The sequence below is a fragment of the Cajanus cajan genome, chromosome 5 (assembly GCF_000230855.2).
Source record: "Cajanus cajan strain Asha chromosome 5, NIPB_CcT2T_4, whole genome shotgun sequence".
NCBI lineage: Eukaryota > Viridiplantae > Streptophyta > Magnoliopsida > Fabales > Fabaceae > Cajanus > Cajanus cajan.
Window position 1 is genome coordinate 1,944,548 of NC_138521.1, and position 22,997 is coordinate 1,967,544.

Below are 22,997 nucleotides of genomic sequence, written 5' to 3' on the forward strand. Positions count from 1 at the left end.
AGGAAACGTTTAGCCTGTAGTTAAACATGTGACTATCAGAGTCATACTGTCCATTGCATTGTCTAAAGGCTGGTCTATTAGACAAGTCGATATTAATAATGCTTTTTTGAATGGAACTCTACAGGAAGTGGTCTACATGAAACCACCAGAAGGGTTTCACAACAGCAATCCAAATCTGGTGTGCAGATTAAAGAAGGCGATCTACGGGTTAAAACAAGCTCCAAGAGCTTGGTTTGGCAAACTAGCCTCTACACTTGTATCCTTTGGATTTGTTTCAGCTAAATGTGATCATTCATTATTCATACATAGTACTGCTAACAGTATCACATATATGCTTGTGTATGTTGATGACATTCTTATCACAGGAAACAATGCTGACTTTGTGCAACATGTTATCTCCGCCTTAAATAAAATTTTTCCCTTAAAGGATCTTGGAGAATTGCATTATTTTCTTGGAATAGAAGCCAAAAGTCTTAGTGATGGTAAGTTACTTTTAAGTCAGTCCAAATATGCTTCTAACTTGTTGCATAAACTTAATATGCAGGATGCCAAATCTGTGAAGACTCCTCTTGCCCCTGGATGCAAGTTTCAATCTGCAGGAACAGAAGTAGCTGAAGATCGAAGCCTGTATCGTTCTGTTGTTGGTGCTCTTCAGTATCTAACCATTACCAGACCAGATCTTGCCTTTACAGTCAACAAACTGTGTCAATATATGCACAGGCCATTACAAAGTCACTGGAAGATTGTTAAGAGGGTTTTACGGTACATAAATGGGACGCGTGATCATGGTCTGCTCTTTGAAAAGTCACATAATTTGCATCTAATCGGCTACTGTGACAGTGATTGGGCCTGTGATCAAGATGATATGCGGTCCACCTCTGGTTACTGTTTGTTCCTTGGCAGCAACATGATATCCTGGATGGCCAAGAAGCAACAAGTTGTGTCCAGAAGCAGCACAGAGGCAGAGTACAGAAGCCTTGCAGCTTTGGTAGCAGAAACTCAGTGGCTCAAATCTCTTCTAACAGAGCTTAGATTAAAAGTAACCACTCCTCCTCTGATTTGGTGTGACAATTTGGGAGCTGTCATGCTTACTGCTAACCCAGTTATGCACTCCAAAACAAAGCATTTTGAGCTAGATTTATGGTTTGTTCGTGACAAGGTTGCTAAAGGAGAAATAAATGTCAAACATGTACCAACTCAGTTTCATATTGCAGATCTCTTAACTAAAGCTCCTTCTAGTAATCAGTTTCTTACTCTTAGAACCAAACTAAATGTGCACTCTCTTAGAACACTTAGTTTGAGAGGGGATGTTAGAGGTAAAACTGATATAAGTGTCAGTTAAGTTGTTTTATATATATAGTGTAGCTTTTCTATTGTAACATGTTCAGATTTATTTTAGCAATAACAAAAGAAGTTTTCCCTCTCTGTTCTCTCTGTTATCTCAGTTCTCTCAAACGGAGATTCACACATTCACAGAAAAAAAATGTCTAATCTATCAGTATCTTCTAAAAAACAATAAATTGTGTAACCTCAAAACGAAAAGAGAATAAACATAAAATACTATGGCCTATTTTACCTTAAGCAATATATGATTTTGCGATAACAAAGATTAAACTCTAACAAATTTTTTTGAATATTGAATAATAATATAAACAAAAAAGTTAATGTGAAAGCGATTTGTAGAATCATAAGATAAGATCATCTTTAATATTATAGTCCCCATAGGCACACTAATTTTAACTAGTTCTTCTCCACTTTTTCCCTCTCTCCTCCAAAAACCTTTCATTAAATTCATAGATCAGTTTTTTTTTTCTTTCTTATGATGTCTTTTGATGAATGCTTAAGCTTGCGGGGATATATATTGATAGCTTAAAATTATGAAGAAGAAAAAATTATAAAAATATAATTGCTTAATTGATGTCTGTGATATTATTTATCCCTTCATGTAGTAAGAAAGTGAAAGAAATGTCAACTCATTTTTTTATTTCTTCTTTTCACGTGTAGCCATGCTACCTTCCTTTCGTTAAATTCTTTGCAACCAACGTTCATTAACTTCTGATTCTTTGATGAAAATAGAGATTGCAGTCTTGGCTATATATTTCTACATTTTTTTCTCCAAGATCAAGTTTGTGCTTTCAAGATTGTTAGTATTAAAATAATATTTGATCAATAAAAATTATGTTTTATAAATACAGATTAATTTTTGATTGTCAACTTTAAAATATTCTACCGATCATATTCATTCGCCAAAAAATAATTATATTATTACATATTTTTTAGAATCTTGGTTTGTTAAAGCAGTGTTTATCATGGGTTCAAGTTAAAATATAATTAGTATTAAAATTGATATATTTTGTTAATTATGTTAATGAATTGGGTTGATCGATCTTGTCTTATATGATTTCAGGTCTTAATCAAAATAAGTTGGAATTCAAATAAATGTGTTTAATAAAATTTCAAGTCAAGTAGAGACACAGTAAATTTGTCAACACATCCCACAAATACTCGTATTGCTAAGGTGTAGAAATCGATTGTAGAATGTTTGGTTTGATTGGCACAAGCATTACTTTTCATCCCAATTGAAAGAAAAGATTGGCATCCTCTACAATTTTTCAAAACTTGTGTGTCTCTACATTTTGTCATTTTTTTTAAAGGAATAAAAGACAATAGTTAATTTTCTATTAGGAAATGGAGCACAAATTCATTTCAAGTAAGTTATAATTTTATTAAGGCACTATAAATTTACAATTTAAGGAAAAAATCAGAAATGGCCTTCCAATCAAATAAGCACTTGGATGATTGCAGGGTCAGTTAGTTGTTGAAATCAGAAGAACATTCTCAAAGCATCAACAACTTTCTCAGGCCTGTCAAAAATACAAAGGGTTTGTTGTTAAGAGGTTGAATAAAACATTTCACTTTCAGTGGAATCCTATGTTAAAGTTACTTACCAGTCCTCTTGTGGCATGTGACCTGCTCCTTCAATCAATTTAAGCTGGATGTGTGCTGGATTTCCTTTCTGAAACTGCTCTGCCACAGACTGGGGCAAGTACTTGTCTGATAATCCCCAAGCAAGTAGTATTGGTTTATCCCATCTGTAATACAATTGCAAAACCTAGTTATCATCATAGCCTATAGGTTCAGGGTGGTGGGATTTTTTTTATTTGAGAAATGATACAAGTATAACAATTTGTTCAATTAAGAGAGAGAGAGAAATTTAAAATACAATAAATGATGTGACGGAGAGAAAAAATTGATGGTGTACAAATTATTGTACGAATTGTTATGCGTGTATTATTACTCTTTTAATTTTACAAATTATTGTATGAATTGTTATGCGTGTATTATTATTACATCCCCTTCCCACGAATTCGAGTTGGACATTGAACACTTAATTCATTGCATATCTCTACTAATCAAAATCCATATCTGCAAAGCATTGACAAGTAAGGCTATGTTTTTTGTTGAAGTTAGTAACCACAAGACAGCATAAATATCAAATATTTAAAGCAAAACTTGTTCTTGAATCAGATTTAAAAGAAAAAATACAGGGAAGAGCAAGTTGTTTTTATTTTCAATTTTCAATCTGTTTCTATTCCAAAGATTTGTACACGAAATAGTGAAAACAACTTTTTAGTTTTTTATGTTTCTTGTACAAAACTTTGAGAATAAGAAACATGCTGAAAATAAGATGACAGATTTGTAAATTAAGAATGAAAACAGGAAATAAAAACAGAAGTAAACAGACCCTATGCTTCTGCAACCATTATCTAGTAAAAGGGTTTATTAGTTATCTGTGTCATTAAAATTGAGTTAAGTCAAATATTCAAAATGAGTAGTGTAGTGTATGGATCATGCTCTTCTAAAGTGAGCAACTCATTCTAGAAAGTTTAGTAAATAGTCGCAATCGTTTATATTACATGCACATGCACAATAAATCATGAATATGTCGAAATTGATTTTCTTATCAATGACTAAGATTACTTATTTTACCTTTACTAAATTCAGAGGAGCTAAATTAATAAAGTATACTGTATACCATATACTATATATGTCAGATTAAAATATTCCGATTTCCCAACATGTAACTGCCAAACAGTAAACTTTATTCTTGTGCGAGGGGCAGGGTTACTACTGCCATTTAGATGTGTTCCCCAGCCTTCTCTATCAAGAATAACTTATACTTTCCAAAAATAATAATAATAGAAAAGCATGAATTCTTGAGTGCTCAAATTCAATAGATATACCTCTGAGTTGCAAATCCTTCTGCTATTTCACTGAAAGTACCTTTGAAGTTTGCTTTTCTTGCAGCTTCAAGTAGAGCTGAAAACCAACATCAGAAACTTTATTATTTACTAACACTAAGGCAGCAAAATTAGTTTTACTCGTGTTCATTACATAAATTTGTAGTGAATAAACCATGGATTTTCTAGTATAATAATTTTTCGTTGACATCAAGTAATTTTTCGTAACTATTTCCATATAACACAGACACACACACATATATATATAAGGATGCTACTAACCAAATCCAGGTCCACCGCTTGACAAATAAGGTAACCGGTACACGTCAGCTTTTTCATTTTTCAGAACGTAACTGCAAAATAATGCAGCTATAAGAGCAAGCACCTCATAAAATTATAGTTTGAAGAAGTAATTATATCCTTAATTCATATTTTAATGCTTTAACAAAAAAATTGTTTACTCCAGTGGGTTATTCAAAACAACAATGACTGTGTATGTTATATGCTCCATGCACTAAAATTACAATATCATTTCCAAGTCTTTGGGCAGTGCATTAAATGAAGGATCAAGATGCGTTTATCACTTGTGAAAAGTCTAACCCTCATTACTTGATGTGGTGCCAAAACCTAGAATGAACTTTCCTTGGTTTTCAGTATAGGAGCCACGTATTTACAATTAAGTCATATGAAGGGCTAGACAGATATGCAAAATTGTTAGTTATATACTCCTAAGCTAATTAAATTGGTTGCTTCAATCTGTGCAAAATTACGCAAGATATTTTGAGTGTTTGAAAATGACATTAAGTTGCAGGTTTCAACTTCAATTTATAAAATTACCGGCCAATAGTCATGTACAATTTTTGGATACATACGGGCTACCTCCTTCAATAAACCGCTCAGCAATAATAGCATTCTGGCATGTAAATTCACCATACAGAGGAATTCTAGAAAGAAAGAAAAAGCACCAAAGGAGTTAATATAGTTTTAAGAATCAAGATCAAACAGGCAACATGTTGCATAAAACAAAAGCAGCAGTAAATTAAGTTGTGCTGTGACATGGAGAAATCATAGCTAAAATTAAGCAGCATTAATATAGTTAATGCATGACCAGGCCACACTTCATTTGTCTACAACAAATATAGATAAAAAATTGTCACAGAACATTCTTATAATTTTTCAAAATATGACTTATTCCCTTAACTCCTAAAGTATCACACTCCCATTGGTGACGCATCATCCATCAGAAATATGATGACATCAAAATCCTTCAGGAGCCTCGTATGGGCAGGGATAGGTCATATTTCTGAAGAGCAATTATGCAGTGACATAGACTAATCTAAAATTTTCAAAATGCGCAAAGTTTTGTGACTCTAGTCAATAAGTACAAAATAGTACATGATTCCAGAGGAGTGGCAAAAGGTGATAGATCTACATAGGATTGCAAGTTGCAACAAAGAAACTATTCATCACTCTCCATCATTTTAGGAGTCATATAGTCAATTTCAATAGAATAGGAACGAGGGTGTTCTTTAGTTGAAGAAATATTCAGTTACCAGACCCATGTTATGACCTTAAAAAATTATGTCATTTACAATCTATGTTGAAAGTGAAAACAGTGCTTGTCCATAGCCCTCAAGTGACTGAAATCAAGAGATAAATCTAGAAAACTATAGTATAGATTTTGCCTAGAAGTTTGGCTATGCATTCATTGGTACTGTAAGATGGAAACCTGAGCTTCTGAAAAAGTCCAGGAATGAGAGATGAATCAGTTAATGGACTGTTTAGTATTGCTAGCTTCGATATCTTGCTTGAGTTCTTCAGGGCCCAAGTTAGTCCATATGAACCTACAAGAAATCCCTTTAGGAAAAGTGTGACTATATGTTAGACACTATTTAGTAAGGAGTTTATAAAACTTAAATTCAACTAGAATATATATTTGTTTCTAAGAGATGCATCCCAGTGTTGCATAGTAAATGTATTACTTCCAATTGTTTCACTGAAATTTTTTAATGCAAGAGATTCTACTAACAGCTGATTGTATTATTCCTCTTTAGGTACCTGAACAACAAGGAAAAAGGGAGATTTGACCCCCAACACCTCAAGCAGTTTATCCAATGCATCATGGAACTCCTTTTCTGAGAGAATTGAAAAAGAAAAAAAAAACATTTTTAAGAATGAGGTTACTGCAGGGAAAATTCTTCATTATATAAGATGTTTTTATTATGAAACCTGTGTAATTAAAACCATATCCTGGCTGTGGTTTATCACTGAAACCAAATCCTATCCAGTCTGGTGCAAAGCAATGGAACCCCGCATCCGACAACTGTTTAAGAGGAAGAAATTAAAAAAAATAAGAACAAAATTTAAATAGTATTAATCATAAGACGCTGAAAACACGTAATGGAGGTAAAGGGACAATATAAAAGCCAGAACAAAGACTGTTAAAACATCCATTAGAGAAACATGATGATCTGAAGAAAGAAGTGAAAAATAAATACTTCTAATATTGTATGAGTTACTTAAGCAGATAGGTAGGCGTTCTAGTTAGCATTAACAGAATATCATTATTGGCTACTCATGAGTTTAAGGATTTTGAGAATCCGCGATAGTCAAAATCATTTAGGGTGCGTTTGGAAAAACTTCTAAATAAATACTTATAAGAGAAGAAAATAAGAAGATAAAATGAATTAAGCTTCTCCCATAAGTTAAAATTAAATTATACATGAATTAAAATTAACTTTTAGAAAATTTAAATGGGAGAACTTTTACAAATTAACTTATACATTAGAAAATCATGTTGAGATTAGGTATGCCTTTTTCACTTTTCTGTTTATCATTATTAAAGTTGTGTACAAAATATAAGGTATATATCACATAGATAGCATGGTAACCTGAGACATAACAACTCGGTAACTAAAAGATTGCGTTGGGGCCCCATGAAGAAACACAATTGTTCCTCTTCTGCTATCTGCTGATCCTGTAAAAATAGAACAAGAAAAAACAATCAAAAGCATGTATTTTCCAACCATTTCTTAAACTTGAAAAATGAAAACTAGAAAGCAATTCCTGATTCCTCAGCAAAGAAATAAATAATACCTGTTTCTCTCACAAACCATCTTAACTTGCCAGATTTAACGTATGACCCGTATTCCTTGCCCTTGTCTTCTATCCTCTAGCAACACAAAAACTATTACTACTGTCCCACATAATAAATAAATAGTATCGTCACTATTCAATCAAACATATATAGTAATAGAAGCATCAACTCATGTGATGTCATGCAAAAACAACATAAAATCTTCAATACGAAGACTCAAAGGAAGTAAAGTAGAAGGAGGAAAGAGAGATAAGTACATATAGCATTTGGCCAACGTTGCCATCCTCAGCAGGGCTTTCAGGTAATTGAATAGCACTGCGGCTAGAAGGGTTGTCAGTGACAAACCCAAAAGGGTTGAATTCTGGGGCATCTTTGTCTTTGGATTCACCCTTCTCTGTGGAGCTAGCTCTCACTGTAACTCTGCTTGTGGTTGATGATGTTCTTCTTTTTCTGCAACAGTATGTGGTGGAAGAAATGGCAAGGTTGAGAGAGGGAGAGAACATAACAGAAAAGACCATTGTTGGGTATGTGATCAGTGGCAGAGGTGACTTGGAATTTTTGCAAACCAAAGAAAAAGCTTCAACGGTTCAAGCTGAACATAACCAACAAATCTAGCCACTTTTTTTTTGCCTTTTGTTTTTCTATTTTTTTATTGCTTCATAAATTGCGGTTGATGTCCCCACTTCAATGTAGTCCTCATATTTTTCCACCTAAGATGTGGCATATAGTGTAACTAGTATCTTGTCTCCGTCATTTTTTAATAATTTAATTGAAAAATATGGCTCTCTCTGCTCCACAATTCTACGTCTATAAAATGGATTAGGAAGTCTTAGAAAATTTTACTCTATGCTGGGGTGCGCAGAGGAATTAATACGAAGAGTAGATTTCATTTTATTACAATTGTTTGAATGGATAAAAATGAAATATTTCTTTTAATTTGAAATAAGGTGTGAAACATTTCTTTCTTTCAAAAGAAAATGTTATATGATTTAGGTACCCATAATACTACATAACGTAATTATTTTTAATTTAAAATTCTTATTTTGAATAGAAATATTTATTCTTTCTAGTTTGTATTCCCACAAAATAAGTGGGTCAATGTCTAGTTTCTATAATGATTGAATGAAGATCTTAATTGACATATGACTTACCTAAGCACAGAAATATAAAATATACATTTCAATGTTTAGTTAGAACTTTGCTAATTGTAGGTTTTTAGCTACTTATCTATATCTTCTTATTCGTTAAAATTGTCTACCAGAAGTTATTACATGAACATGAACCATGCCTGAAATGATGGAATCTGGTTTTATCCCTAACTATTAGTTCCCTATTGTAAGCTTTTGACACCAGCTTTGCCATATGGTGACAGTCCACACACATCCTAAGGTTCTTCACTATTCTTATGGTTACTCCAGGCCCTGAACAAATAAGGGCGTAGGCAATAGCCAACTTCTCACTGTGCCTGTAAAGTGAAGTCTCCTTATCCTCTTCCCCTAGATCAAGGAAAACCTCTGATGTATCAGGAGAATACCCTGCTTTTATCAAGTCTTGCATCATGTTTTCTAACTTCGCATATATCACTTTAGATTGAGGATGTGACTGGTCCCCGGCAACAAATTCATAAACATTGCCATTCAATTCCATCAAACTGCAACCTGGTGTTTTCTTAATTCCCTTCTCCATCATCATTTTCCTAACCTCACGCAAGTTTTCCCATCTCTTGCAGGCAGCATATATATTACATAACAAGACATAGACAGCCCCATTTTCAGGCTCTAACTCAAGAATTTGTTTAGCTGCCATTTCTGCTAGTTGCACATTTTTGTGGACTCTACAAGCACCTAGAAGTGATCCCCAAACAATTGAATTTGGTTTCACAGGCATATTCACAATGACTTCAAGGGCTTCTTCTAAACGCCCAGCTCGACCAAGGAGATCAACCATGCATCCGTAATGTGTCACATTAGGCTTAATTCCATGTTGGATGGTCATGCTAGTGAAAAAACTTTTCCCTTTCTCTACCATACCTGCGTGTGTGCAAGCACAAAGGACACCGATATAGGTTATCTCATCTGGTGCAACTGAAGCTTCTATCATATTTGAAAACATGGCAAGAGCTTCTTCACCGTGGCCATTAATGGCAAGGCCAACTATCATTGCTGTCCAGGTGAATTTGTCCTTCAGATGCATTTCCTTGAATACTTTTTTTGCTTTCCCAACATTCCCACATTTAAAGTACATGTCTATTAGAGCATTCCCAACAAAAGTATCATTCTTAATACTATTTTTGTCAATGTATGTCTTTACCCACTCCCCTAGTTCAAGTGCTCCCAAATGTGCACATGCTGTTAGAATGCTAACCATGGTGAACTCATCAGGTTTCACATTTGACATTTGCATCTCACGGAAAAGTGCCAAAGCCTCTACGAAACGGTTCATTCTAAGGTAACCATCAATCATAGCAGTCCAGGAAACATAATCTCTTTCAGGCATTTGATCAAAGTACTTGCGAGCTAAATCAATTTGACCAATATTGGCAAACCCAGAAACAATGGAAGTCCAAGAAATCACATCTCGAGTCTTCATATTGTGAAAAATACCTTGTGCAGCATCCATTTCTCCACAAGCTGCAAACATATCAATCAAAGCATTTTCCAATATGAGATTAGGTTCAACAATACCTTCTTTGATATACCTATAAATGTGCTTGCCCACATCTAAATCCTTCAATTTGGAGCATGCAGAAAGCATCAAAACTAGAGTAACTGAATTGGGCGACACTCCTCTCTTCTCCATCTCCATAAAAAGTTTCTTTGATTTCTTAAATTGCTTAACTCTGTGATACCCAGATAGCATTATATTCCAGGTAACTACTTCCCATGCATCACCCATATCAAAAACCTTGTGAGCCAAATCCACAAGCCCGCACAAGGAGAACATATGTATGAAGGCCTTTTGAACAAACATATTAGAATCAAATCCAAGCTTCACTGCATGGTTTAGTAAGACTTTCCCGTGCTGCAAAGCCATATCACTGGTAAATCCCTTCAACAAGAAAGGAAACGTAAAACGGTCAGGGTTGATGTTATTAGCCAGCATTATTAGATACATAGAAACTCCATTCTCAGGACGGTTGATCCTAGAATACCCCTTCATCATGGTATTCCAAATGAACACACTTGGGTGCGGGATTGTGTCAAACATCTGACGGGCATAGTCCATATTTCCTGATTCGTGGGCACAACAAAAGGCTATAACTCTATTTTGAAATAAAGGGTCTGAAGAGAGACCCATTTTGATGGCGTGGGAGTGAATTTGCTTTAGTTGGTACGTGGACTTGCACCTTTCAAGCAAAGAGATTGGAGATTCTCCAAAAAAGTGTGAAGAACACTTAACAGTAGTAGCAGGAGAGTTAGAAATCATTCTCTTGGGGAACCAAGAGAAAGTTGCAAGTGAAAAAGGCAAACATAACATGGAGAACATGTCACCTTACTCACCAGTTCAACATAACAACGTATGTATTTGTAACTGTATGCAAGTTACAACCATTCATTCATGATTCTACCTCAATCCAACAAACAACATAACAATACTTCGAATCCAACTAGTAAGAACTGATTCCACCAACGATTTTCATGGCTGATCCAACATGTACACTTTAGTAATAAATTTAAAATATTTTTTTTGTTCATGTGGTTACAGTTATTTTACATTTTATTATCCATCATTTAAAATAGGTTATTTTAGTTTTTATATTTATTTTTAAATTTTATTTTAATTTATTTTATTTTAAATATAATTCTTATATTTGTAATTTTTTTTTATTTTTTAAAATTTTATTATTAATTTTTTTATAATATTATTTTTTTTCTTAACGTAATAGATATATTTAATTTTTGTGTTATTAATATCGAATTTATTTTGTTGAATATATCTTATTTAAATATCTCTATGCTTCAAGACACTTTTTTATTTGCACGTCCATTATTAATTAAAACAATTACCTTAAAAACCATTCAAATCATATTTCTAATTAATTCACTGTGCATGAGCTACGAATTTTGATATGATTTGTGTTTGTATCGAACCTATCGATATACTGCATGTTTAGGATATATTATTTATTTATTGGTAAAGGAGGATATATTCATTTTTAAAAATTAATCGACTTTTAATTTAAAAGATTTATTCAAAAAATAATTATTGTCAAAATAAAATAATTTAAATATATACTATCTTTTGGTGATTAAATATATACATTACATATTTAAATATATCTTTTTATATATCTTAATTACATATTTAAATATATATATATATATATATATATAAAAGAATCTATTTATTTCGAGAATAAATTTATTTTCACTTAATAACTTATATTTTACATTAAATTTCATTAAATTAAAAATTTTAATACATAGATAAGTTTATCAACTTTTAAAAATTAAAAAATTATTTGATACTTTATTTTATTAATCTAAATTGATGGATAAAAACATTTTATACATTAATTTAAATTTATATAATAAAGTATTATATGATTTTTAATTTTTTTAAAAAATTAAATTTTTTTCTATACATTAAAATTTTTTTAATTGTTAAAATTTGATGTAAAATATAAATTATTAATTGAAGTAAGTTTATTGAAAGAAGTATATCCCTCCTCATATATATATATATATATATATATATATATACACATGATAGATCCATTTACTTTGAGAGTAAGTTTAGCTAGATTTACTTCGTTCAATAACTCATGTTCTATATCAAATTTCAATGATCCAATTATTGAATCTAAAGTTCTTAATACAAAGAGTAAGGGGGTGTATTAGTTTATGATTTCATAGGATTTTAAAATACTTTTTTTGAGTTAAAAAGTTCGTTAGTATTCAATCAGGATTTTATGTCACTTAAAAACAATTTAATGGTATTCAATTAGGATTTTCAAGATTTTTTAAAGAGTCCATTAAAATTCATTGGTATTCATTTGAGACTTTTTACAACTTAAAAACAATTCATCAGTATTCAAAAATATAGAGATTTTAAAGGATTGTTATATTAGAGGGATTTTGATAGACTTTTTAGTTTTTTAGTGGTATCTATAAATACCAAATTCATAAAACAATCACATCCAAACCCACAAGATTTTGGAGAATTGTTTGAAGTGACTTTTCAAGTACTTCAAAAAATTTTAAGTGAGTTTTTCATCTTTTTTTTTTCTAGGTTCATGTCTTCTCCATTTTTTTCTCTTGTTAATAATACTACACTACTACTTATATATAATATTGTACCACTGTTCTCATTTCATTCTCCTATTTGGTGAAACTTCTATACGTAAATAATAGTGTCATTAACTTGCTCTATTTTTCTCTCTGTTCTCTTTAATTAACTTGTTTTATTTTGGTCTATTTAATTGAGATTGTTCCTCAATTATATAACACAGAAAACACTTGAAATTTTAACTTTTAAGTAATAATTTTTTTTATAACACGCGTCAAGAAAAGGCAAAGGTGAAAGCTAAAATTAATATCATAATCTCTATAATCAACTATAGATCTTCAAGACCTTGTAATCAATTTAGATTTATTAGAACAATATATATATATATATATATATATATATATATATATATATATTTATATATATATATATATATATGTAAAAAATAAATTTGAGTTAGGGTTTCTGTAAGTAGAATGAGATAAGAATGAATCTTAGTTGGGGAAAGAACCCTTTCAACATAAAAACTGATATCTCTCTCCCTCTCTTGAATTTGTTATTGTTATCATTCCCCTTTTATGACAACAATTATTTTATTTCTTTTTTTTACTATGAATTTTACTTTTTAAATTTTTATATTATGAAATTAGGATTTTTATATTTTAAAAAAGAAAATTAACATAAGACATTGCAGTATCTTAGAATTCAATACTAAAAATATTTCTTCACGAATGAATAATTGAAAGCAATTAAAAATTAAAAAATTATTTTGTACATGTAACAAATTTCAGATATATTTTTTCTCTCTCAATTGATGTTTGTAAATTTCTGCTTTATATTAGTGTTTAATATTTTTAAAACTAAAAAAATGTAGAGGAGATGAAATAAAATTTAAGCTAAATTACACATTTGATCTCTTTATTATTAATAATTCACAATTTTAGTCTTTTTATTTTAATATAGAGACATATAATCACGTTATTTTTAAAAATATGAAATTTTAATTCTCTCATCAAATTGATATCTATTAATTATTAAGTTTTAGCATTATGTGATATAATATTTAGTCACATGATGTTCAAAGATTAAAAAAGACATTGAAAAAATTTTATTAACAAAATAAATATCAATCACTCATTAAAAATATATATATATATATATATATATATATATATATATATATATATAAATCTTTTGTTATTTTTTTAATTTTTATCCCTTGTATCACTAAATAGCATGTTAGTTGAATGGTGACAAATTACTCGACAATGTTAAAATTTGACAATTATCCAACATCAAAATTAATGATAAAATCAAAATCTTATATTTTTAAAAAATAGAATGATTAGATATTCTTATTTTAAAATAAAAGGACTAAAATTGAGATTAAAAATGCAATTCAACTTAGAATTTAATTAACTATAAATTTAAAATCAAACTGATTTGATAATTGAATAAAAAAATATAACTTTTTTCTTAAGAACTATTCTATCAAATTATCCATCACACCGAAATATAAATTAACATGGTTTTAAACACGATCAACCCATTCCGTTCAATCAGTCAAACGATAAGTCGGGATATGATTCTTTATTTTGTATTCAGCGGATTTGTTAAATTAGCCGGTTAAAACAAGAAGAGTGTCAATAACACTCTTTAACATATTGTTCTTAATATAATATCTCTTATTAATTAAAATTTATTATAAAAAATAGAGTCAATAACTATGGTATGAATCTCTAAAATTTTTTATATTTTCTAATAAATTAGAGAGTGTATTCAAAAATGTGTTCATAACATTTAGCTTCGACATAATCATAAGCATGATTCAGAAATTTTGGTCAATTCGACTTGCGAATCAATTTTTGAAATATTAATGGAAATACGTGAAGTACACATACAAAAGTAACTAATAGACCAACCTATCACGCTCAAACATCAAATTAGAAAAGAATAAAAGTTAGGCCGAAGTGTAAACCTGTGCCTGTGGGGTAAAAATTTGCCAATATATCCCATGAAAAAAATCCTTCCAAGTTCTTTATTCAAAATTTGAAACTATTAATCTTTCAGATTTTCATTGAAACAATGAAAGTATGAATATAATCCTTCATTTTTTTTTTGGTACAAAAGGGGTTATTTTGGCCAAGAAAATGAAATTTGAAAAGAATTAATCTTTATACTATAAACATGTAATGAAAAATCTGACAAAAACACAAATTAAATGAAAAATCCTATACCTGAAATTCCATTTTCACAAGTACATTTGAAAAATCTATAACCCTTCAGACCGGATCCAATCCTTGGCACAGATAAGGGCCTCGAGAGTCAGGGAGCTTAAAGAACTACGGTAGCTATCCATCTTTCTAATTTCTGTGTCAAAAACAGAATCTACAGTCAGAGTGGATACTGGTAAAGACAAAATATCAGATGCGATTCTAGACAATGTCGGGTACTTCAATCCATTTACTTTCCACCAGCTCAGAATATCAAAATCTTCTACTCCAGTCAGCGGAGGCTCTTCCAGATACTCATCCAATTCTGACTTAAACTGTGGGTTACCAGTAAAATCAGACATACAAAATTCAAAGTCGGACAATCCATCCTCATCAACAAAAAGTGCGTTGTCAATAGGCCCTTCTTGACATGTTTCTTTTATCATAATGTTAACCCCATCATCACCATTTGTTTCTGTAAGAAACATTTGGGTGCTATATTCAATGAATAGTTCGTGAAGACCATCCTTAACTAATCTTATCCATGCCTCAGCACTCTCACCAAATATCTTAGCAAAGGTGAATTCCACAAGTTTCATTTTATGCCTTGGGTCCATTGCAGCGGCAGTTGCCAAGATGAGGCAGCTCTCTCTCCAATATTGGTCAAAGCTGTCATGCAAAGAGAAAATCAAACTGCTAAGGAAAGGATCCTGGTTGAAGGCCGCATGTGTTAACTCCACCTGAACTTTTGACACTTCAGCAAAAAATAAGTTTGAAGTAGGGTATGGTTGTGCAGTCAAAAATTTAGCCGCATCATACAAATACTTCAAATATGTGCAGAGAGTTTCAACCCGCTTCCAGTCACCCATTGTTAGATTCATTCTATAACCAGGATCGGTGGTATCAAGGCAAGCGAAGACTTCTTTTATTTCACAGGCAGCTACAAGCATATGATAAGTTGTGTCCCACTTACACGGGTCATCAATTGAAAGGTCCATCATACTAGGTACTTGTAGTTGTTGCTTCAGTTTAATAAACTTCTCTTCTTGGGATTCGGAAGATTTCACATACTTTACACTATCGCGGACATTGCTAACAGTTTCTCTCATGATCCATAGTGCATGTGCTGCAAGGCGACTAAGAACACGAGCATAACAATTCCAGTTTAACAGCTGACCATTGAGGATGGCAGGGTTCTTCACAGAGAGAAGGCCTCTCAAATTTTCTATCACAATCTCACTGGAAAAGGATTTATCAAGCGCAAGGGTAAACAGCCGCCCCTCCAAATGCCAATCAGATAGGCAGATCACTAACGTTTGATTTAAAGAGTCAGCAGAATCAGGAAATGGTACTGAAACAACATTGAGAATAGGACGATGTAAGTTCCAATCATTATCAATGAAGTGTCCTCGAACAAAAAAATAACCCATTGTCTGGTTTGAAGTCCAAAAGTCCAATGTCAGGTTGACTTGTCCAGGAATCCCATTAATAATATTTAACAAATTTTGCTTTTTCCTGAGGTACATAGCAACACAATCCCCTTCAACAGATTTTAAACATAACGGATTGAACTGGGGTTGAAGAATCCGTACAAAATTGATGAAACCCGGTTGTTCCACAATATGAAGAGGATAATCATGTAAAATTATCATTTTGGCAATATCAAGGTTGCAACGCTGCTGATCAAATGAGATACTATTACCAGCAAATCGAGGTGTTGCTCTTGGCCTTTTCTTGGGTGGATTGGCAGTATCTTGAGAACCACCAGTTTTAGGATATGGGCTTTGTTGGTTTTTCTCCCGAAGAACTTGACAGATACCCAAAGAAATGTGTCTTTTCAAATGGCTCGTGCCAGCTAGTTTTGAATTAGATATATAAGAAAATGATTTCCTGCACTGTTTACAGAAAGCCCTGCTACATCCAAATCCAACAGCTTCCACTGTGAAGTATTCCCACACAATAGACTTCTTTCTCCTCTGCTTGTTGAGTAGCACTCCTGGATCAGGTATCTCATCATTATTAACAGGAGTAACACGAGCATCAAACTCCATGATAGCACAAGTAACCCTGCAAAACAAAAAATAATGGAATATCAGAAGGGCATCAATAAGAACATGATATCATACATGAACAAGGCAGACTTGGAGCTGTCAAAAACAAACAAGGCAGACTTGGAATTAAATTTTATGCAAAACATAAAATAACAAATTGAACAAGAGTTAGAATTTAGAATGCAATAGAACTTCAGCTGCTAAGTAAAAATGAAATTTATACTGCAAAACAAAGGACCCAGAACTCTTAAGTTTGTCGTACAGTCTTGAGTTTCAAAGGAAGGTTCAACCTCATCATATAAAATGAATAACACTGTCACATCTTTTTTTGTTTGTTTTCTGTTTCTAGATTACAAATGAAAAACAAATTTAAAGCAGAACATTTCTAACCCCAAGTTTTTTTTTGAACCAAGGATATCTTTCAACCGATAATCAAAGACTTTTGAAGCAGAAAGTTCACGAAAGTGGACTTTGTCTCACCCAACAAAATCTTTTCCATGCGCATGGTCAAGGAACCAAACCTCTATCAACATGCTTAAGGAACCTAACTATTAACCAATTATGTTGGACCTAGTTGATATTTAACACACATAAACTAGTAAATAACTAAAGGATTAGTACAAAATAATTGTTGTACAAAATACAAAATAGTTTTCAATCTCAAATAGGGATAACAAAAAAAAACGTACTTGCAGATAAAATCCACTTGGATTTTAAATGGATAATAAAATGGGTACTCACTTAATAATGAGGTGGGTAATAAGTTACTTATACCCACGAGTACCCTCACTTTAAAAATATTAAAAAATTTCTTAATTATATATAAATTAGTTTAATTTAATTTATTTTTACACTAAATGTGTCATAATTATTTATTTTAGTATAATATATGTTACAAAAAATATTTAATATAAATATATGTTTTAAAATTGTTTAATTTTAGTTTTATTTTATTTTTATTCTTTTATTTAAAATTTTACACTTTCTCAAATATCCACAGATATCCATGGATACATACGAATATATTAAAAAAAAACTCATGGATACCAGCACTAAACAAAGCAAGTGACGGGAAGCTACTAACCGCCTCCACCTTGTTGTTATCCCTAATCTCAGATAGCAGGCAGTGGGGTGGCTGCTATTTGAATTATTATAACTTTCAATATAAAATGTATTTATAGTGCACATAAATACTTCAAAACAAAAATAAAATTAACGAAGTTCCTGATAAATATAAATAATAAAGTCACGATTTACACACACAATCATCATCAATCTAGGAGTAATAAGAACATAGCAATGAATTAGATAAAAATTAGCAGAATGTGAACCATGATGTCTAAAGGAAGAAAAAGGAATAGAACACAAGTACAAATAAAAAATAAAATTGCCCCATAAAGTGAGAAGGAATAAGGGTCAAAACAATGGTAACTTTTTTTTGGAATGGTCAATGATGAAGGGTTTCAAATCCTATTATGTTTTGAAGTGAAAAATGCATTAAAAACAGGGAGAGTAATCACATTTTTACCCCAAAAGCCTAAACAATGTTGTTTCAGGGGTAAATTTTGGTTTTTGAAGCCAATATCAAGGTAGCACTGCTATAGCACTTGAAAAGCCACTATTTTGTCTGTCATTGCAACAGCAACTTCACTATTTCTTTTGAATCTCACTGCAGCCCGGGGCAGCTCCACTATAGTCCGTTATTGACTACTACAACTTGCTTAAACAAAATCGAGCTAAATGGATCCCGTCAAAAATCGAGTTATTACAATATTACAACAATATTAAAAAATGATTCATCCATTATAGTTATTAGATGCGATTTGGCTAACCTGCATTTTGCATCATGTAATGAATCTCTTGAATCTTGTGATACATTGATGAATTATAACATTTTTGTATCACAACAAAACAAATCACCCAAATCAACAATTCAACGTTAGTTCCTTTTTTTCTACTTTTTTCCATCAATTCTCATCACAGAAATTGAAAACTTATATAAGCTATGGAACATATCCTATTTGATTATTATTCCATTACTATCTTCATCACCACTCTTTTAATGCATGCACTCTATTTGGTTACTCCATTACTTTGTTTTAATATTTTCCAAAGTAAAGCCTTTACAAACTCAACTATGACTAATAATGTTGTTTTGCGAGACTTATGTTTAACCTATTCTGTCTAATTCTAGTTTAAAATTGTTACATTGAGTATTGTTTTGACGTCAAGTCAATTGGAATCATTAAGATTACCGTATCATAGGTAAGCTTTGGTGTTCAATGAACCGTCACAATTTTGTCCTAAAAAGGCATCTTGATGAGTTAAGGGAAGATGATGTATTATAAACTATCATTGATTTCGACTCCTAAGTGATGTGAAACTTTTTAACATACTATAACAAGTCCTTCAATTGAGGCCAACAGGGAAAAGTGGCCTAAGCCCTCCTTATAGCACCAAAATTCTGATTTCAAGTCTATTAACATCATCATGGTCACTGCATCAAAGATATTATCTACTTTGACACTAAGTGGGTTATCAAAGTTTTGTCCTAAAACGGTGCCTAACTCAGCATTAAATCAGACAATACCTCGAATGTGGTGACTTCCATGATGATGACAGATTTGAGTTTGGAACAAGTACTATTCATCATTTATATTAGAATTTACTTTTCTCTCTCCAAATCTTACAATTCAGTCTTACAATTCACACCTCAAAAGTTAGCATGGCAGTTCATGATTTAAATCTCAATTTAACAACCTTTCCATCCATGTTTTAATTATCTATTTTAGCTTCAGCATATTCTTGATAGAAGTAACTTCCCTTTGCCAGATATACCCTCTTAAAACCAGTGTTATTAATTGCAAATTGCAGAAAATGGCAGAAAACCAATAATCTAGCTGATTATGTCGCAAGCAAATATTGGAAATCACATAGCAGTTGAAATATATCAAATTATATATGTAAGAAAAATTAAATTGTATACAAATAAAAATAAAAATGCCTAAAAGGTAGCATAATATTATCTCAAAAGTTCAATTGGCCAGAAACTCACAAGATGATGACAGTAGGTGAACAAACGGCAATGGAGAGGTGGAGGAGTCCTTCCTTGATCCTTACGTAGGCTGTGAACAAAGGTTTGCATATAAGAGAAGTTTAATATGTTTTACATGAGGAGGGAAAGCAGGACACCGGGGCTGGGTGGGAAAAAGTCATGTGTAATCCCACATTCATCTCTCAAAACCAGGACACCAAGATGCAAGCCACAGCCACAACACCCATAGAGGTCGCATAAGGCACACCACAATGTTGTTGCGATAACAGATCCTAGGAACTCTGCTGTGCAATAGCTCTAAAGCATCACTATAGCCGCTATTCAACAACACTGCTTAAAACCAAGCCTACAAATAACCAAATAACTAGACCACTTTTATCTCTAATATCTCAACAGTCATACTTACAGTCAAAAATCAAAGTTCGCACTCATGTTTTCTTTCTTCATAACATCCACAAATAATCCAACACAATTAGATAGTTAAAACCTCTGAAGCAGATGAATTGACAAGGCAACCACATTTGCACAGAACTACATACACATATATCGGAATCACACACAGATCAAACAATACCAATTTAATCAAACAATAAAATAAAAAAAAAACCACGATTTTGTATTTCTTCACGAGAAAATAACAAATACCACGAAGTATTGAAAACGCAGCGTTTCACTCGATTATCTAAAATCAGAACATGCATGGCGAAGACACAGACGATTAGAAACACAGGGAATTGGTTTAAATTAAAACAGAAATATCAGTTCAAATAATAAATAGGGCTGTTTGTTTTTGTTTTTGTTTTTGGTTCCTTCGCCTAGGGATCAAACACAAAAACGCACAACAGTGAGAACAACCACAACAGGGAGAGAGAAAGAGAGTTTAATCGGTTAGAGAGTAGCACTACATTCAAATACTAGAGAGAGAGAAACCTTGTGCAACGAGGGAGTTGTAAGAGCGCGTACAACGGCAGCGGAAGAGAGAAACGGCGTTGTAAAGTGAATGGAGAGAGAACCGAATGAGGATGGAGTAGTTATATATGAGAGTATGTATGTATATGTGGATAGATAGATATAGAGAGAGAAAGAGAGGAATAGTCGGAAGCAAAAGTAACGACGATGGAAGGCAGAGAGAGAGTGTGTGTTGGCGCGGCCGAAGAAACGAGGCAATCAACTCAAGGGTTTAAACTTGCAACTTCTAGACTGCTTATACTTATAGGGTTGGTTGCTCGTTGCTGCCATATGTATCCAAAAACAAAACAAAAAATATTGGCTTATATATTGCCTAATGAAATCCAATTTTTCTATTTTAAAAAAATCAGTTAAGGTAATAATAAAAGAATCATGATGCAGAGAAGAAGAAAAAAAAGAGTAAGGATTGTTTAAAAAGAATCAACTTTTATATATATCTTATACAAAAATATTTTTTGAAACTATTATTTGATGCCTCTTAACTTCTTATTTTATTAAATTTCTTATATATTATATTTATTTATAAGTTAAATTTTAATATTTTAATTAAATTGTTGATAGTTAAAATAATGTTAAAATGTAATATAAAATTATTTATTTTAAATATAAAATATGATTTATATGTTCAAAAATAATTATTTATATAATTTATTATAAATTTGAGTTATATATAATAAACATTAATCCTAATGTACGGATTAAAAAATACTAGTTTATAATATATTGGTTCCACAACAAAATTATAATTGTACTATTTGTATGTTGATAATTCAATAATAATGTACTTTTATTTCATTTTTCACGTGAATTAAAAAAAAATATTTGTAATTATTTGATCTTAAAGGATTTATAGTAGTGGTAGGGATGAGTAGAAGTACAGGAATTTAAATTCGCTTTTTTATTATTGTTTTTTACTGATAAAAAAAAATTGTTTCTAAATTGTGTGTCTAATCGTCAAAGGCACATCCGAAAACATTAAAATTCTAACTTTGGCAATACTAATTTTATACACTAGAAAACATTGGCGTGTTCTGCAACCCTCGATTCACTGTGTTGGCGGAGAGAGAAATGAAGGAAAAAAAAATATAACTGTATTTTAATATATAAATTATATTTAATATTTATATAAAAATTTATTTTTGACACATTAATTATACTTTATACTTATGATAAATAATTTATATTATAAAACATTTTATGAAGGAAGTACTGTATGAAATAAATTTATAAATCAACTTTTATATATTAACTTTTATATATTAAACGCAAATTTTTATCGTACACGAAAATATTTTAAAGAGTTTTTCTTAGTTATAAGATTTGTAAGAATTTTTTAAATTTCTTATTTAATTCAATTATTAATTATCATAATTATTTTTGAATAAAATATTAATATTTTTAATAAACTATTAATAAATAAAATAATATATATTATAATATAAATTATTTCTTTTAAATCTAAAATATTATTTATATATTTTAAAATATCTATTTAATATTTATACAAATTTTACGTATAATTAGTATATGAAGTATTTTTTACGCTAAATTAATAAAAGTTATTGTTTTCTTTTTAATTTTGAGATCAAATATATTTTTCACATGATCAATGCGGATATTGTTCTTACAAGTGATAAAACTCTTCACATTTTTTTTAGAGAAAAACTTTTCACATATTTAATATTATATTCAAGAGTCAAGCTTAAAATTGGTTGTTAAATTTAAAATTATGTTTGAATATCAATTTAAAATTATATTTAATAAAAAAAATATACATTCTAATGAAAAAGTAAAAGTTTATGAATATACTTTTTTTTCGACACCAATTAAGTTTAACTCAACTAATTTTTAAACATACCTTAAATAATTGACTCATACTATAATAGAAATTATTTAACAATAAATAATTTATTAGTGTTAGAAGTTCATTTTATTTTTCATTTAAAATTTTTTAATATTGTTAAGTTGGAATTCTAGTTTCTCATATTTTACCATTAAAATTGTAGAATTTATTGACATGTTTAAGCTTAAAATTTTATGCCAAAGTTTTACATATTTAATAATTTCTTCTATAATATAAATTTTAATTTATTGAATTATGTGATATTATATTTGTGGTTACATATATCAAATTTTACTTGA

General features: G+C 30.9%; 3 protein-coding genes across 7 annotated transcripts; all 3 read right to left on the reverse strand.

The window, feature by feature from the left end:
• Positions 1-2,704: 2,704 nt before the first annotated feature.
• On the reverse strand, positions 2,705-7,969 carry LOC109817374 (alpha/beta-Hydrolases superfamily protein). Its single transcript, XM_020382607.3, has 11 exons — positions 7,596-7,969; positions 7,338-7,413; positions 7,133-7,218; positions 6,471-6,564; positions 6,300-6,376; positions 5,971-6,098; positions 5,114-5,185; positions 4,524-4,594; positions 4,245-4,320; positions 2,949-3,092; positions 2,705-2,864 (listed from the first exon to the last, which is right to left on the reverse strand). The coding sequence occupies exons 1-11, from the start codon at positions 7,854-7,856 to the stop codon at positions 2,825-2,827; spliced, it is 1,125 nt and encodes a 374-aa protein (XP_020238196.1). The 5' UTR covers positions 7,857-7,969; the 3' UTR covers positions 2,705-2,824.
• Positions 7,970-8,461: 492 nt separating this feature from the next.
• LOC109817384 (Pentatricopeptide repeat (PPR) superfamily protein) lies at positions 8,462-11,112 on the reverse strand. Its single transcript, XM_020382620.3, has one exon. It carries the CDS (start codon positions 10,822-10,824, stop codon positions 8,593-8,595), a length of 2,232 nt encoding a protein of 743 aa, XP_020238209.2. The 5' UTR covers positions 10,825-11,112; the 3' UTR covers positions 8,462-8,592.
• A 3,606-nt stretch (positions 11,113-14,718) lies between these two features.
• LOC109817373 (zinc finger BED domain-containing protein DAYSLEEPER) lies at positions 14,719-21,102 on the reverse strand. Of its 5 annotated transcripts, none has more exons than XM_020382606.3 (3): positions 20,817-21,102; positions 19,887-19,956; positions 14,719-16,847 (listed from the first exon to the last, which is right to left on the reverse strand). In XM_020382606.3, exon 3 carries the CDS (start codon positions 16,829-16,831, stop codon positions 14,840-14,842), a length of 1,992 nt encoding a protein of 663 aa, XP_020238195.2. In that variant the 5' UTR covers positions 16,832-16,847; positions 19,887-19,956; positions 20,817-21,102; the 3' UTR covers positions 14,719-14,839. The 5 variants fall into 5 exon arrangements, with proteins under 5 accessions (XP_020238195.2, XP_029131052.2, XP_029131050.2 ...); XM_029275219.2 differs by having other exon boundaries at positions 19,887-20,167; positions 20,817-21,101; XM_029275217.2 differs by having other exon boundaries at positions 19,887-20,232; positions 20,817-21,101.
• Between the last annotated feature and the right edge of the window lie 1,895 nt (positions 21,103-22,997).

Bases quoted from the DNA above. Each gene is read 5' to 3' on its own strand.
- LOC109817384 (XM_020382620.3), bottom strand. From the start codon at position 10,824: ATGTTCTCCATGTTATGTTTGCCTTTTTCACTTGCAACTTTCTCTTGG.
- LOC109817374 (XM_020382607.3), bottom strand. From the start codon at position 7,856: ATGGTCTTTTCTGTTATGTTCTCTCCCTCTCTCAACCTTGCCATTTCT. The intron at 6,099-6,299 runs GTACCTAAAGAG...CTTTTCCTAAAG, and splicing joins CCTTTTTCCTTGTTGTTCAG to GGATTTCTTGTAGGTTCATA. The intron at 5,186-5,970 runs GTTTCCATCTTA...CTTTCTTTCTAG, and splicing joins GGACTTTTTCAGAAGCTCAG to AATTCCTCTGTATGGTGAAT.
- LOC109817373 (XM_029275220.2), bottom strand. From the start codon at position 16,831: ATGGAGTTTGATGCTCGTGTTACTCCTGTTAATAATGATGAGATACCT.